General features: G+C 36.3%; 2 protein-coding genes and 1 long non-coding RNA gene across 20 annotated transcripts in view; 1 reads left to right on the forward strand and 2 right to left on the reverse strand.

Annotated features, from left to right (window-relative positions):
- fxyd6l (FXYD domain containing ion transport regulator 6 like) overlaps positions 1-17178 on the reverse strand; it is a 45534-nt gene that overhangs the window by 2250 nt on the left and 26106 nt on the right. For 2 of the 16 annotated variants that reach the window (XM_087286090.1, XM_087286089.1), the window contains exons 2-7: positions 7625-7681; positions 7375-7401; positions 4754-4777; positions 4338-4361; positions 2490-2564; positions 1662-1695 (exon numbers count right to left, since the gene is read on the reverse strand). In XM_087286090.1, the coding sequence (XP_087142216.1) occupies positions 1662-1695; positions 2490-2564; positions 4338-4361; positions 4754-4777; positions 7375-7401; positions 7625-7681 (241 nt within the window). 16 annotated transcript variants of the gene reach the window in all.
- Positions 8243-17178, forward strand: part of si:dkey-56f14.7 — a 51198-nt gene continuing 42262 nt past the window's right edge. For both annotated transcript variants that reach the window (XM_087287059.1, XM_087287061.1), the window contains exon 1: positions 8243-8522. The gene's annotated coding sequence lies outside the window, so the exon portion shown is untranslated. The remainder of the gene's footprint in view (positions 8523-17178) is intronic.
- On the reverse strand, positions 13883-16872 carry LOC147840283 (uncharacterized). Of its 2 annotated transcripts, none has more exons than XR_015511423.1 (7): positions 16794-16872; positions 16591-16678; positions 15699-15782; positions 15524-15578; positions 15349-15424; positions 15098-15274; positions 13883-14761 (listed from the first exon to the last, which is right to left on the reverse strand). It is a non-coding gene; the product is annotated as an uncharacterized LOC147840283 (long non-coding RNA). The 2 variants fall into 2 exon arrangements; XR_015511422.1 differs by having other exon boundaries at positions 16591-16698.

Genomic DNA, 17178 nt, shown 5'->3' on the forward strand with positions numbered 1-17178 from the left:
ACGACAGCTGCCCGCCTTCAGCAGACCTCCTCATTCCTGCAGCACGAGGGCATTATGATTATGAGCGCCAAAAGTGGCGGATCTGTTTGGCGAAATATCTGACTGCGTTTCCCCACATCCCTAAGGACTGTTTGGCGAAATATTTAACGACATATCAAACAACTGAAACTATATAACTAGAGAAATCTCCACTGTGCCGCTGAGTGAGAGAGCGCTTCTCACTGAACAGCGCAGCAGCCATGACGCAAGCATGCCGAAGCCCATTTGTGATGTGAGCGCGGGCCGTCGGGGGGACAAGCGTGCTTTGGCCCGGTTCGAGGCAACTGTACCTAGTGTGAGTACGGCCTGAGTCAACTCAAAGATGTCCTGAAGTTGGTTGCCTTAAAATTTTACAGTGTAGTTTAATCAGTTGTGAACTGAGAATAACAAGCCTTTGAATGTCATGATTGACCAATCAGAACTAAGTAATCCAGACAAAACGTGTAATATTGCTAAGTAAGGCATGATTAGATTAATTGATTCAATCGGGCTGCACGGTTCAATTTTCATGCTCATTTTGTATTAAATCTCCAACACCTGCTTTCAGATGGAGCAGTGTTCGCTACACAGAGCCATACACTGCATTGTATTAATAGGATTTACCCTCCCAAGTGAAAGCTTCATAGGGCTGAAGAGTGTAAGTGTCAAATATGCTATTTTTGGAGTAATTTTTTATGCATTTGTAAACACTATTACATTTTTCTTCACTCCGAAGTGCCCTTTAGCAATATATAAAATTTGGAATGCACCCACTGTTTACTGACAAGCTACACACACACACACACACACACACACACACACACACACACACACACACACACACACACACACACACACACACAAAAATCTATCAAAATTTCTCTGTGATTTATAGCTCAGTATTGCTACATCTGACAGTATGTGAAAATACCACATTTTTGGTGGTTTCTCCAAATTCACTGCTTAGTCATGTGATTATTAGTCACGCTGGATCAATAAAAGCAGTTAAATTTAATTTCATTTAGAGGTGATTTACTACGGATAACAGAGCCATGCTTCCCTTACAAGATGTGCATGACAATTGCAGCTTTTACTAAAATATTGAGTTTGATATATCGTGCAGCCCTAATACACCCTAATGAAAAATGTATCTTGGGATCACTTGTGTAGCTAGAATTTGATTTGTGTTTTGAATGTGTTTTTGTACAACATGGCAAATGATGACCCCTTTTTTTGGCGTGTTTTCACACAACACATCCCTCAGTAAATCACATTTTGTCACTATGTGAAGAGGGGGTGTTCATTCGTGGCTAACAGAATGCATTACAACTACATAAGCATTAAACAATGAAAGCAAATATAGTCATGTGTGTTTCTGTCTAACTCTAAAAGAGAACTTAATTGTCAATTTCTGGGTTAATTTTACAGCAATGTATGAAACACAGCTCTCTCAAAGAAAGCAGCTTTCTGTTGGTCAGCAAATGCTTGTGAGGGAAAAGTTTCACGCTCACATGATATTGTTGATCATGAGGATTCCTATTGAAATGACTACACTGTCTACACTGAACAACAACTACAACTTTGGCCACAGATTTAATTCTAAATATCTGGTTGGTGTAAGATCAGATTTCTTCAGCACTTACTTTGACTTGTTCCCTTTGCAGCGGCATTTCCGGCCTGTAGGAAAAAAAAGTCAGAAGTCAGACCATAAACACTGGTGATTTATTAGAATATTTATGCCCTTTTTGCCCATTGGGCTTGGAATAGTTTAGAAAAAACAATCTTACTCTTGCTACATTGCCAACTCTGATAACATCTTTAATATAATGTTTTAGGGTAACTTCTTTTCATAATTTGATTGTGATTTATAAATTGCGAATCTTTGTATGCAACTGCTGTCTTGAACAGGTCTCACTGAGAAGAGATAGTAATATCTCAATGTGATCTCCAGGCTAAATAAAGTAATAACAAAAGAATTGTCTTTTTTTTGTGAACTAAAACCCAATGAGTCAATCTGGAACTGTGTGTGTAATGGTCAGGTCAACAGGTTTCTCATTAGTAATTTATGTGGGGGTTTGGGAGGGGGGCGTTCAGAGCAAGGGTGTCAAAGGTTAGACTGGCTGCTTGTCCCTGCACTGGAGGAACACCAGAAGTCATGATGCGGTGTTGGGTATCCATGGTTTAAACTTAGAGGTTATGAAAGGCATGCAGGCCTGCAACCAGTATACCCTCAGTAACCGATATTTGTTTATCTCTGTGTTTGGCGACACATTCTTAGACAAACATTTACAAATATATACAGAAAAATTGACTCTACGAAGATTTCTTCATCTATAAACTATATATGGAGTATTTCATTATTTATTATATTGTATTATTAAACTATATATGGAGCAATACATTGTTTATTTTTTAATATAGACTTCATAGCATTATTTAAAGTATATCTCTTATAGTATGCAGTCACTTACTGACAATAAGGAAGATCCCCATCAGGAAGAGGATCACGGCAAAGACCATACCACCGATCCTCAGAGATTCATAATCTGGAAAGAGGATTCAGAATAGCATGTACAAACGTGCATACAACGCATGTATGCGCTGTATCACACTATGTTGATACATCATTTCAATTGAACACATTTCACATAAGCCTAAAGTAAATTTAAAATAACATGGATGCATTATGGGAAAACAATAAAGAAGTTAAGATTCACACACTATTAAGCCCTTTTGTAGCAGGTACACATGAAATTCTGTAGAACTCTCATTTGGCTTCAAATGAATTATTAATTAAATTAATCATTCAACAAGTTCTACGTAGGGCGACGCAGTGGCGCAGTAGGTAGTGCTGTCACCTTACAGTAAGAAGGTCGCTGGTTAGAGCCTTGGCTGGGTCAGTTGGCATTTCTGTGTGGAGTTTGCATGTTCTCCCTGCGTTTGCGTGGGTTTCCTCAGGGGGCTCCGGTTTCCCACAGTCAAAAGACGTGCGGTACAGTTGAATTGGGTGGGCTAAATTTTCCATAGTGTATGAGTGTGTATGGGTTTCCCAGTGATGGGTTGCAACTGGAAGGGCATCCACTGCGTAAAACATATGCTGGATAATTTGGCGGTTGATTCCACTATAGTGACCCCAGATTAAAAAAGGGACTAAGCCAAAAAATGAATGAATGAATTTCTACGTATCTAAAGCTTTTGTTGTTTGGACGCTGAAATCCTTTTTATTCTTTCCCAGATTTGGTATTTATTAACACAATTTTGTGATTCGATTTTGTCTGGATTTAATATTACTGAACTGAATAAATTTTTAGGCAGCTTGAGTTTCTGGGTGTACATAATGTGATATAATATATTATAATATATTTTTCAGAGCAGCTTTGGATATAACGTTCTGTTATATCAATTCTTTTAGATTTATTATACAGAGTCTTCTTGCACTTTAATATTCAAAGACTTTATGTATACATTGTTATTTTTGATTTATTAATGTAAACCTTTGCAAATTATTCAACATTTCATATATCTGTCGAACAGCTAATTCAATTTTAAGGGTCTGTATTTTCCAAGTAACTGTATTTGTCCATGTTTTTCCTATAACATCTAATATAATAAACATTATTGGGCACTAATTTATAGTATTTTGTAATACTAGATAATATAAAAGACATGTTAATAATTGAAAGCTTTTATGACAGATTTAATATAAATAAATAAATAATAAAAATAATGACACAAAAATGCAAATCCTGTTTGTGCTTGTTAATAAGTGTTAAAGCAAACAAAATATGTGCAAACAATCTACTGAGCACAGCAGAAAAACAGCTGACAGCGTTCAAGATTTCTTTCTTTGCACCATACTTCTAATTGTAAACAGGACAGATCAAGTAGAGACAATAAACTGATCAAATAAACTACATTTGGGAAACTCTACTGTAGATATTAAATTCTTACTGACATGCTTTACAAAAGTCTATCTCAGTCCTGGGGGAATGTTTTCCATCTATTTTGGAAAAACAGAAGGGGAAACGCAAATCTTCCCAGATGTTTCCTGAGCAGGGTGACGCACTTTGGCCTCCAAAGCCCTTTTTAATACAACACACTATGGGAAACATCAAAACGCAGCTGAACACCCATAATACAATGACTCACTGCTCACAATACATTGAAAAACAAATGCCACTATGCGTAATAACGGCTGTATTCTACATATTCTACATACCCCACCCCCCCACCCCCCCATTTCAGCTTTATGAAGTCAACCAAGAGATTTCCTTAATCCATATAAGTATGTGTAGCAGCTATGGTCCATCTATACTCACCATAATGAAATGGCTTGTCTGACTCTGGTGGGAGAAAAAAAATGAAATGTCTAGAGTCAGAGCTTAGCAAAGCTGAAAAGGAATTTAGATACTGATAGCAATACAAAACGGTAAGAGAATTTAATATGATAATGACAACACTCGAGTCCCGAAACATAAAGAGAAATCCATGTAATATTCTACAGTATATCCACAAGCCATTTCTCAAATCCTATACACCAACTGAGACTGCATGGAATGTAGCATAAGAGGATAAAAGCTTTCTGACTTGTGACTCCATAAACAGTTTTTCACAACCGCTGTAAACTAAAAGCTTATTTACACAGTATTTAAACCTCCGATAGAATGGCTAAAATGTTAATAAGCCAATAAGACATTCAGTTAATGCAAAACTGGTTGCACGCTTAGATACTTACCATGAATCTCATCCATTTTGGAGGCTAAATTGGAGAGAAAAAAGGCAAAAATGTTAAATTTATATACAAAATCAAAATTCAGATTCTTTTCTAAGCCTTTTCATAAAATCTATGAAAAGTGCAATTTCATTAAATTAAAAATCCAACCTTGTGTTTGTAATACTACATCAACTATGTAAACAATCAGCTAAATGTTCAGTGCACTATGATGTTAAAAGTGACTATGGGTGCACAAACTATGCTTAAAGAGTGAGTGTTTGGACAGACACAAATACAGCCATTAAAACACTCTAAAATGAGAGCAAACTCTTTAAAAAAGCATGTGCACAAGCAAGGAAGGAACAAATAATTCTCACACAGTAGCAGTTTCATGCGAGTACTTTTCCCCCAATTTCTGTTTAATGGAGAGAAGATTTTCCTCAACAAATTTCTAAACATAATAGTTTTATTAACTAATTTCTAATAACTGATTTATTTTATCTTTGCCATGATGACAGTGAATAACATTTTGTTAGATATTTTTCAAGACACTTCTATACAGCTTAGTGACATCTAAAGGCTTAACTAGGCTAATTAGGTTAACAAGGCAGGTTAAGGTAATTAGGCAATTTATTGTATATCGATGTTTTGTTCTGTAGACTATCGAAAAAAATATATAGCTTAAAGATAGCCCATGATAAAACAATCAGTTCAATTTCACTATTGTTCAATATTAAAGAAATACAACCTGCTTAGTTGGGGAAATTTAATTAAATATGTACATATTTGTTTAATGTTTGAGACCTTACATAACTGGACTTCACCACTAAATCAGTTTGTGAAAGTTGGAACGAATGCTCACCGAACTACTAGAGGTGGTGAAAGAGGGGATTGTATTATTCCTCTAAAAAAAGGTAAATTCAATCAGACTGTATTTTCAGTGAAAGTTGCTAGGGAATGGAAATCCATTCCACCAACAATTAGGAGATCACTTACTCTTTGTTTTTTTTCAGTTTCTGGTTAAAAATTGAAAAAAAATATATAATAATAAAATAAAAATAAATAAAATTTTTTGTACTTTTGTCTTTGACTTTTTTGTCCCCTTCTGCTCTTATCAATCTGTTTTTGTTTTTTGCTTTTTTATTTTATTTTATATATGGTAGCGTAGTCTATGTTATTATGCTGTGCTTCTATTTTAGATGCGACTTTTTTACATTCTGTTAGGGGTCTGCAAATGAAAAATAGCCTTTCTTGGCTAAATCTGGCACATTTTACAGTAATGTTTATTAATGTGCACTGACCCTTTAAACAAATACATATAAACTAAAGGGGATAATAATGTTAACCTTAAAATGTTTTTTTTTTTTAAGCTGCTTTTATTCTAGCCAAAATAAAAAATAAGACTTTCTCCAGAAGATAAAATATTATCAGACATACTGTGAAAATTTCCTTGCTCTATAAAACATAATTTGGGAAATATAAGGAAGAAAAAAAGTTTCAAAGGGGGGCTAATAATTCTGACTTCAACTGTATATACTATTTTTCAACTTATTATATTCAATGTATTTGTATGGTGCTTTTACAATAATTATTGCCTTAAAGCAGCTTTACATAAGGTGCATATAAGAAATAAGATGTATAAGAAATCTATTTTAAGAACTCCTCTGTTTTTTATATTTAATATAAGACATTTACCCTTTTTGTCACATATTTCTTAGTGTAAAGACAACAGACCTAGATGTTTTTAAAGAGTCTTTTCAGAGGAGCTGCTCTCTGTAAACAAGAATGTTGAAGGCATCGCTCCAAATCTCCAATTAAACATTATGAATGGTCTGACTGTAAGACTTTGGTTATCCGTAATGATCTCTCACTCCCTCTCTCTCTCTCTCTCTGTTCCTTTCAAAAAAACAATGGACAAAGCACTAATGCAAACACTTTCACATTCCGGTGAGCAAAAAAACAATATTTATTGCTGCATGTTATGTGTGCTGGATTTACACAAGTTCACACTGGTCAGTCCAAGTCCTGTGCTTAAATTGTGCATTTAAATGTTTGTCTTGGCAACAACACAGGCTTGGAGTCTGAGAATGCAGTAGTTCTTGCAAAAATCCAAAGGAAAGTTGGATTTTTAGTGCTGCATTTTTTTAAAAGTGGACAAATCTTATTGCAAAACAAACACTCCAATAGTTGCTAAATTATTATCAGGTCGATCAATCCTAAAGTCTCTTTCTGTCAAAACTTGCTACAGACAGTGTAGCAGAACTGCATGTACCGAAGTGTAGATACAACATGAGCTGCGCTGGCACACATGTAAAACTCTCAAGCCTCGTGGTGTGAGAGTACGGTTACTTCATGAGCTTTTCAGAAAAACCCTTCAGGGAAAGGTGTAATCACTGGCAGAAACAAGACACGGTGTGACCGTTTAACAAAGGATGCCATAAACACAAAATGCCAAAACTGCACAAACGGCTCCAGTAACAGAAAAAAACATGGTCTAGTCAAGTTATTAAACATAAACAGACAAGTTCTATTAATGAAAACAAACACTATGCAAATCAACATCAGACAGTAACACAGAAAACTTGAAATTCAGCTTTTTTTATCACTCACATCACAAAAACTCTAACTTTCTACACACTTACCTGGCATTACCCTGCCAAAAGCTGATCCTGCATACAGTACATGCACACATTTAATTACTCTAAAGAAGAGTCAGTGTGGACAGTCTGTTTTATATGTTATTGTCTACAGACATTATTTAACAAAACTATTAGGAGGATTTCGACTTGACATAAAAACATTATATTTCTCGAAGCAGCATAGAAAATGTTTCTTTAAGGCAATTCAAAGAAACCAGTAGAGCAAATCGAGAACAAAAGCAATAGCACTCACCCAAAGCTGGAGTGAAGAAGGACAAAAGCGCTGCAGCAACACAAAGTTCCATCTTGTCTGAAAACAAAACAAGCAAGTGAGAGACACTGGGCTGTCTTGAGTCTATGCTACATTTTACACACATACTTGAGTTCTTGTGGGAAGCGTTATAATCCTGACTAAAGAAGTCTCACTTCCCTCATAATACTCGAAAATGAAGTTTCTTTTCAACTATGAATTGAAGCACTGGTTCTGGCATTTGTTGATGCCTTTGCTTTTGGATATAATGTGTTTCCAGTTGTACTGTTCAATCCATCGGAACTTAGAAAGATGGTTTAGGGTGGGTATCTTAACTTGGAAGCTTAAGAGAAACACACACAAAAGGTTTTAAATTGTGTTTTGCTAATCAATGCTGAGCACTTAACTATAGGTTTGTATTGAGTGCATTAACACGATTATATTCTTATCATTTCAACAGTTATTAGTTTCATCAGGATTTCCTCTAACACAAATTAAAATTCTCTTTCAATGAGAAGCATGTATAAAGCCTGTAATGATTAACATTGTAAACATGAGGTGGGAAAAAACTGGTATGTTTGTGCATTGTCTTTTTATGGTCGCATTTTGTGACCTCACTTCCTGTTTTTGGTTCTTTTAGACATCTTTATTCAGTGGTGCCTTCATATTTCAGGTCATTTGAATCAAATCAAACTTGCAAAATGTGTGAACGCTTTTAAATTGCACCATGAGGTACAGATGAGCTGCACAAAAAGGATCTCTTTCAGTACCTCAGCATGTTTCTGTCTACGGGTGCTAAGAATGGCGAAACGGCTCTATTTTTGGAGGTCCACCTCAAAACGGTGGGATAAGGAGCCCCTGGGACATGGCTGTGGGGTGTGGCATTTCCAACTGATATTTGGTAAGTGGCTTACGTAAGTGAGCATTTTAGCTGTAACTCCAAACACATACCAGAAAACAAACTCAAAAATCACAGCAGCAAATGACTGATTCGAGTGAAGTACAATTTAGATTAAACCCAATCCAGTGTGCACAGAGAGACCCCAGTACAAGAGCAAACTAGTGCACAGATGTGTGACTTATGCATTACCACACATGATAAATATTGAGGAGGAGGAGCCCATATGCTCTACAATTGTGGCACCAAGACACAGAAAACCCCCTCCCCCAAAATAACCCACTTTCGTGGGTTTTCGCTGAATCGCATGATGGTTGCAGAAAAGCTTTTTTTTTTCATTTAACACAACTAATCCTGTACTCCAGTAACCCTCCTAACGAGAACGCGATTAAAAACGTGAAACTGGCTCTGCAAAACAACGCTCAAGGAGCCGTAATGTGATATCTCCTACATGTCACGTGCTCCTGCTGTCGATATAATCAAAATTCTTGTGAATGCTCAACAAAGAAATGGGAATCAACCAATTAAACAAACATTTAAAGCTGCAGGAATACAAGCAGCTGAATTTATTAATCACCTGAATTTGTTCAGATCGATTAGAACAGATCTCACAAACAGAAACCATTTAAAAAGAGCCATGTGGTAGTTTTGCAAAAAATAAAAAAATAAATCTTGCGCCAAGTAATCACTCATTTAACTTTAGGACAAATGCAAAGCGCATGAAAAGTCTTACCAGCTTGTTGATCCAGACAAAAAATCCCTCGGGCAATCTTTTGACGACACTTTCTGCAAATTTCTATAGAATGAAATGGAAAAAATCTTCTTGTATGAGTTTTAAAAGATCTATTCTGTAAACCGTGAGCTGACTGTAATCATAGTTGTGGTCATGACACCACACGTATAATTATTTAGTGATGTTCGAACGCGCGCCCGTGTAGAGGAGCGAGACTCCGCCTTTCCCGGTTTATCATCGCTACACGGCAGACCTCTGACCCATGTGGAGGCAGGCAAGGAATCGACCTTTAAAGGCATTTCCATAGGATTTATTCAGGACGCAATCTCGTTTGTTTTGTTCATCAGTCAACAGAGACGCCTATATGATGCGCGAGCTTTGTTCTGGGCTATTGATTGAGAGCGTTCGCCAGAGATACAATACTTATAGACATTCCACATTAGAGATGCTCTACATACAAAGCATTACTGACCTTAAGATGTTTACCATAGTTTTCAAGGGAAGCGCTCTGTAGCCATCATTGTAGCCATGCTATATTGAGCTATAGGATACAAATACTAGCCCACCTTAAAAGAACAAGACATGGTTTCTAAATATCATTTAAGTGATAGTTTTATTTTATTTGTCCAGCCTTACAATTCATTGTTGCTATGGTTACCCCATCATTCCAATGCAATTTCAGCCAGCCAAAGGTGTGGTCTATTACAGCCACATTTTAGCCAAGTTTTGCTGGCAAAAAAACTCTTGACATCCATGTCTTGTCACAGTAATTAAAAAACAGCCCATACAAGTGGTTTCCTAATGGTCAGAGCAGGGGCGGATTTAATCAATAACCAAGGTAAGTGGCCCAATAAACATCTAGACTTGGGGCACTAAATCCACCCCTGGATCCGAGTCACCAATTTGAAAATAAGAAATGCATGGAAAACTCCAAATCTGTCTAACTGTATTGCAAAGGAACAATAAATGTGATTCATTATGTCTGTTATTAACTTTTACAGTATAAGTCCAATCAAATCATATTGGGTTTCATATTGACAGGAGTTTTCCTATTCATACGGGAAATTGATTTATGTTGACATACTGTACTGAGAAGTCAAAAGTTCAAGTCAAAAGGAAAAGGGTGTGCTGTTGTGGTTCAGTTCTCTTGGTTCTTTCAATTTAGACCAGAAAAGAAAATGTTGTCCTTTAAAAGAAAAAGGGGTCAAAACTAAATCCCCCATCAAACTCACTTAGATAGATTTGCTGCAAAGAGATGTATTTCTGGCGCCTATATGGAAGTGTAATCTATAACATTAAAACCATGAAGAGAAAACAGCTATGCTGCATATTCAGTTTTTTTTTTATGTCACATCTTGCAACATCAAGCCCTGGTTTTAGTTTGTTTAGTCCAGTGATGCCCAAACCTTTTCGTATGACGAGCCAAAAAACAAATATCACTGATAGCCATGGGCCGAAGATAAATATACCAAACTATTTTACATTAAAGCTGCCATGGGTATTTTCCTAATTAATTTTGTAATATTTAAAAATAAATAGAAAAAAAATTACTTTGAATTATATTAACTAATGCAGTTTAACTTTTTTAGAATTATACCTTCTTGCAATAAAATCATAAAAATTTACATTATAACACAATGGAGATCAACGCTGAATACACAAGCAGAATCTGCCTTGCCTCTATCTGTCGGGTGACGGTGTACATTTGAAATTAAATTTGATTAAATGACACCACTTGAATTTAATTATTTAATCTCATTTATTTTTTTGTAGCTTAACAATATAGCAAACAAATAAAAGGGTGAATTACATTTAAAAATGACAATCTCTAAACCATCCCCATAATTTTCCCTCTCAGATTGGATGGCGGGCCAAATCAAAGGTTACCATAGGCCAACTTTGGCCCGCAGGCCCTATCTCTGGTTTAGTCCTTGTTGTGTGTTCATGTTTTTTGTCAAAAAAACAAAAATAAAATCACCAAAGTTTGTTTTTCTGTATAGCCTTCTGCAGTTTGGTGCACACTGGCTGGCATTATTTACATTTAGTCAAGTGATCCACACAACAGAGAAATCGTATTTGTTTTCATGCAAACCTGCCAAGTCTGAACGCACACTTGTAGTGAGCAGAAGGCCTAGATTTTGGGTTGAGTAGAATCTGAGACAAATGACAATGATCATCAGTTTACAAGCGACTCACAAAATTCCACAAATTCCAGAGATAGTTTTTTGCACAACACCCAGGGGCTTAACACAAAATAAAGGGAGTGCTTGGAACTCATTCCTTTGTAGGGAGTATGACTGTTGCGCCACACACTTGTCACTTTCTGATAAAGCGTACAGTGTTCTAAGAATCTTTTGCAATAATTTAACCATTTGGCTTCATCAACATACTGCTTCAGTGTTTCTCTTTCAGTCAGGAGATTCATAATAAAAGGCACACTACAAAACTGTAAATACAGAGGTCTGCTCTTATACAGAAATCCTCATGATGGCGCCCTTCAACAGATGCACAGCTGTAACAACTTGGAAAAAAGTAAAGAATGTACTGACACTTTTCCGACACTAAGGTGCAGCAAAACACCCTGCATGTTTTTCCTTTTTGATGACTGTGTGTTCAGCTAAACAGGTGAACTACAAGAGAAAATGTGCATCATTAGGCCACGACCAAATAGTACAAAGAAGAGGGAGGGATAAAAAAAATAAAATAAAACTCTAGAAATTAGTTTATTCAGTTCGTTCATGACAATTTGCATTTGTATAATGTTATTATTATTAGTATTATTTAATATGCATATTTATATTTGTGTTAATAAAAACAAGTTCAGATTTGTCGACCTGTTTGGAGTGAGGCATAATAAAAGGATGTGTGTTTGTTTGCTGGAAATTATAACCGAATTTAGAAATACAAATATTAGCGCTCAACAATTGAAATGAAATATGTAGGCTAATGCATGTCTTATGAAAGTCTGCCAAGTAAATAGAAGTCTTACATTCCCTTTAAGAGTCAACGCAATTGACTCTTAAAGGGAATGGGAGATGGGACTCTGATTTCTTTAATGCATGTTATACCTAAAACACACCCATAACTTAAGAGAATAAGCCCAAATCTGTTTGACCATGCACCAGGGCGCATAGTGTATTTTTCCATCTTTTAAATTGTGAATTCAGACACGCCCTCAGTGCTTTTTGCGCCATACGCTTTAGACTTTGTGCACAGTTTGTTTAAAAAAAAGAGCTCCCGTCTCATGACTGAACAGCAATCTTCAACAAACATTAAAAAGTATGAGACATTTTAAAAAGCTCTGAATATTCTATGACATTACAGCTCAAAGCACCTCAATTCAACAGCCATTTTTTTTTCCAGCTGTCAGTGTGCATCTTTCATTCATTTATTCATTCATTCATTTCCTTTTCAGCTTAATTCTTTAATTAATCTAGGGTCGCCACAACAGAATTAACCGCCAACTTATCCAGCATATGTTTTACACAGCGAATGCCCTTCCAGCTGCAACCCATCACTGGTAAACACCCATACACTCCTATACACTACAGACAATTTTAGCTTACCAAATTCACCTATGTCTTTGGATTTGTGGGGGAAACCAGAGCACCTGAAAGAAACCCAAAAGAACATGCAAACTCCACACAGAAATGCCAACTGACCCAGCCGAGGCTCGAACCAGCGACTTTCTTGCTGTGATGCAACAGCGCTACCCACTGCGCCACTTTGTTTCCCCTAGTGTCCACCTCATCTGTTCAAATGCAAATGAGCAGCTGCTTCCCAAACTGACCACAATCAATGCATTTGGGCGCTTCTGAAACTATTGATATAGACAAAAACTCCTTTTGTTACGGATCAATAACGTGAAGTGATGGTATTGGTAACCTAAACAGCAGAAGCAGCTGGATTGGATGTAATGTTCGCCACATTAGAGTTTGAGACCCTGAGCCCTTCATTCATAATCAGAACACAAATCATTTTTTTAGGTGAAATCTGAGAGCTCCCTCGTCCACTGTACACTCAAACAAAACAAAACAAAAATTCCTGCATGTTCAAAAGTACTTATTTAAAATAAGTAGAACAACACAATTCTTGAGATTTTTCTGGGACAACTTAAGTTTAATCCTCTTAAATTTGTGAAGTTAACTTCATTAGTGAATTAGTTCATGGATTTGTGTTGCTGCAACATTAATGAGTTGAGTGGAACCCTGCATTTTTAAACAGTATAGACAAGAACGGTCCCAAATTGCTCAAAGTCCAGAAAAATGGCCCCAAAACAGACCATATGCCTTCAGTGGTTCAATCAGAATATTATCAAGCTACGAAAACTTTTGTGCCCACATGAGCATTGTGCTCCATACACTCTCAGAAAAAAAGGTACAAAATTGTACCTTTTAGGGTACAAATGGCCCGTCACTGGGGTGGTACCCTTAAGGGTACAAATTTGTACCTCTATTTAAAGGTACAAAATTGTACCTTCTACATTTGTACCCTTCAAGGGACAATTTTGTACCCTAGACACTGAAGGTACAAAAATGTACCTTTTTATATTATGCAGTATTTTCAGGGTACTGACCCCCAGGCATTTTGATCTTTTGGTGACTGCATGCACAAATAAATAAATAAAATATTTTGGTTCACAGATGTCCATTTTTATTTATTAATGTAGAAATATTTCATTACAACTCACAACTGAATGTGTTAAGAAATAAAATTACACAGCAAGTATAAAGCAGACATGTAAACAGTAAAAAGAACAATTTAGATAAGAATAAAAACTAAATCTACACTTAATACAAAGACCACAAGAATACTGTTTAAGATTTATAAACACATTACACAGGCTACATCAAGTACTGCACTTTATAAAGTCCAAAGTATTTGTCTTTAGTCAGAATACTCGGTCATAATAAATAATTTGTCATCAACATTTTCTCTGAATTTCAGAATGAAGGCAATGTTTCTCTATAAATTGCTTCAACAGTGCAGAAAACCAAATACATCAGTAGCCTCTTCCTCAACATCAGTAGATTACTCCTCAAGTGGAGTTGTAATTTGTTGTAACACAATATGTGTTTATGCTTTTGGTAAACATGACATGTAAAGCACTCATATCTGGAAAATGTTCTTTGATAGTCATTAGGACCACAAGTTATTTAAAAATTTGCTTTATGCATGAATGATAGCAGTGTGCTGGATTAACCTGATGATTGTGATTATCCCAAGAGCATGTAGAGAAACAAAAAACAAGGTTGATCACTCTGGTAACTAGAGCAGATCTAGGCTTGTCACCGTCCACCGTCCATTCAAAACATTCCACTGCAGAAACATCAAGGTGTTCTTCTAATAAGATGGATATGTCAAAAATGTATATACGTCCACACCATTAGCCCGGCCAATCGCAATCCCATCAACTCTGAAGACTGCCGTGCCTCGTCTTGTTAACACAGTTGTCCAGTCGGTGGCCTCCTCCTGTACTTGAACTGGTGGATGTGGTGAAGATGGTTTACTGTAAGCGACAAAGCAATAATTACATTAATATCAGTCACTCTATCACTGATGAAGAGAAAATCAACATGCATAGAAAGTAAAATAATTCATATTCACTGATAAAAAAAAAAAAGTATCACAGATTAAAAGACTAATATAAATTTCATTCATTCATTCATTCAATTTCTTTTCGGCTTAGTCCCTTTATTTATCTGGGGTTGCCACAGAGGAATGAACCACCAACTTATCCAGCATATGTTTTATGCAGCAAATGCCCTTCTAGCTGCAACCCAGTATTACGAAACATCCAGACACACTTATTCACACTTATTACACTACAGACAAATAAGCTTACCAAATTCAGCTATAGCGCATGTCTTTATACTTGTGGGGAAACCGGAGCACTTGGAGGAAACCCTCACGAACACTGGAAGAATATGCAAACTCCTCACACAAACGCCAACTGACCCAGCCGAGGCTCGAACCAGCGACCTTCTTGCTGTAAGGTGACAGCACTACCCACTGCGTCATCCTAATATAAAGAATATCAAGCATTATAAAATGCATCTATCACAGCATATACTAAACAGAAAACAACATACGCACCGGAGCACAGCGAAATGTTGAAGTGTCTCGCTTAACAAGGCTGGCAACATGAGAAGTGCTGCTGTAAAATCAATTCCTGGAACATAAGATGTGGCATACAAACAAATATGAATGAATCCATTCAAAGCTAGCTTTTAATAATATTAATCAAGTGGGGAAAGTTTAGAAAGAGTACCTTAGAGTCAGGTACATAGCATTCTTCAGTTGATCTCTCATCTTTCGATGAAAACCTAGAAAATAATTTTAAACATGTGGGTGTACATTTATTGTTGTTTGTAAGTAAAAACCTACAAATTTAAAATAGTATGTAAGCCATTAAAACCATGGTATAGATAATGAGACATACTTACATCTTGTAACTGAGCCATGCTTTCATATGACATGCCTTCATTGGTCTGATGCTGTTAGGCTGCATTCTGTTGTTCAATCTTGTCCTGAAAGACAATTGGAAACTTCAAATACTTCTGGAAAGCAATAAGATAAAGCAATAACTATTTACTTATTTTGAGATATTAATAAAATAGGTAAAATAGCTCAAGGTTTCAGAACAGATGAGACAAATTATTACATTAAAGAACAAAGTATAACTTAAAACGTCGATTTATACAACATGGTATGTTAATAATTCTACATTAACATAAGTATAACGTTAAGCGATAGTAAAGCACCAACAATTCTGGACATGAGAGTTTGTGGACACTCCTCAACATTAATGTAACTTAGACACTGAAACGAAGATATGTACAAGCATACACACGCCACGTTTGTAACTAGCCACGTTTACATAATTAGTCGCTTTGCCGGTGACAAAATTGTGATTTTTCTTCACAAAATGGCGGTGTAACTTATATAACCGTCTAAAATTACATTTCAGCGGTCAACCGTGGCTAGAAAATGGCCTCAAAATATAAAACATTATCGATAATTACAAATTTCCAGTATTAATAACAAAAGGTTTTATATTATGGTAACGTTATATGAAGACTTTAGTCGCGCGAGCTCCGGGCCACACCGCACGTTACTCACGGCCCGATTCCGGTGCACGGATACGGCAGCGTCGGCTTGCTTCTGCCGCCGCAACTGGCCCGAGTGTATTTTGCTATTTGGGTTGCGATTATATTCCGCCGTGGCAACACTTATTAAAAAAGCAGTAACGTAACGTAAGATATAAGGCGCGAATACGTAACGTAGGCGATAAAGGGAACTTTTACACCCAGAAAACTAACAGCATATAGTACTCACCGTCTATAACGTTATGTCCCTCGGTGACTTCGATATCACATTGTATTAACTTCTTTAATAAGCTGCAGACATCTTAGCAAACTCCATCCTGCAGGCCAGCCCGGAGCACTTAAAGCGGGGGAAAGCCGAGACCCGAGAGTCAGACAAAATCAACAGAACACGGCTTCACATGTAAAAATGAGACTGAAAATATACATTCTTACCTGAAAAGTGTGGACTCCAAAATAGACTTTTCTTTGAAAAGCGTGCGAAGTTCTGTGTAAACAGCCAGCATACTCTACCGACCGCCTCAGTTACAAACACTACTATAACGTCTCAACAAGCCAAATTCTTAAAGAGACAGCAACATCACCACCTGTATGAAGATGCTGTCACTCTGCATGGTTCTTATTCTACATCCCATAAACTATAGGGTCTTAAACAGTAAGCAAAGACCAGTATTTACGTTTTTAATTATTAAAATTACATTCAATTATAAATTAAATTATTAACATTTTTGAGTAAAAATATAATTTAAATACATGAAAAAAATGTAATTATTAAAATATTTAATTCAATCAATTTATTCATTTATTATATTTTTAAATT

This window comes from Danio rerio, chromosome 16 (assembly GCF_052040795.2).
Source record: "Danio rerio strain M-AB ecotype USA chromosome 16, GRCz13ab, whole genome shotgun sequence".
Classification (NCBI taxonomy): Eukaryota; Metazoa; Chordata; class Actinopteri; order Cypriniformes; family Danionidae; genus Danio; species Danio rerio.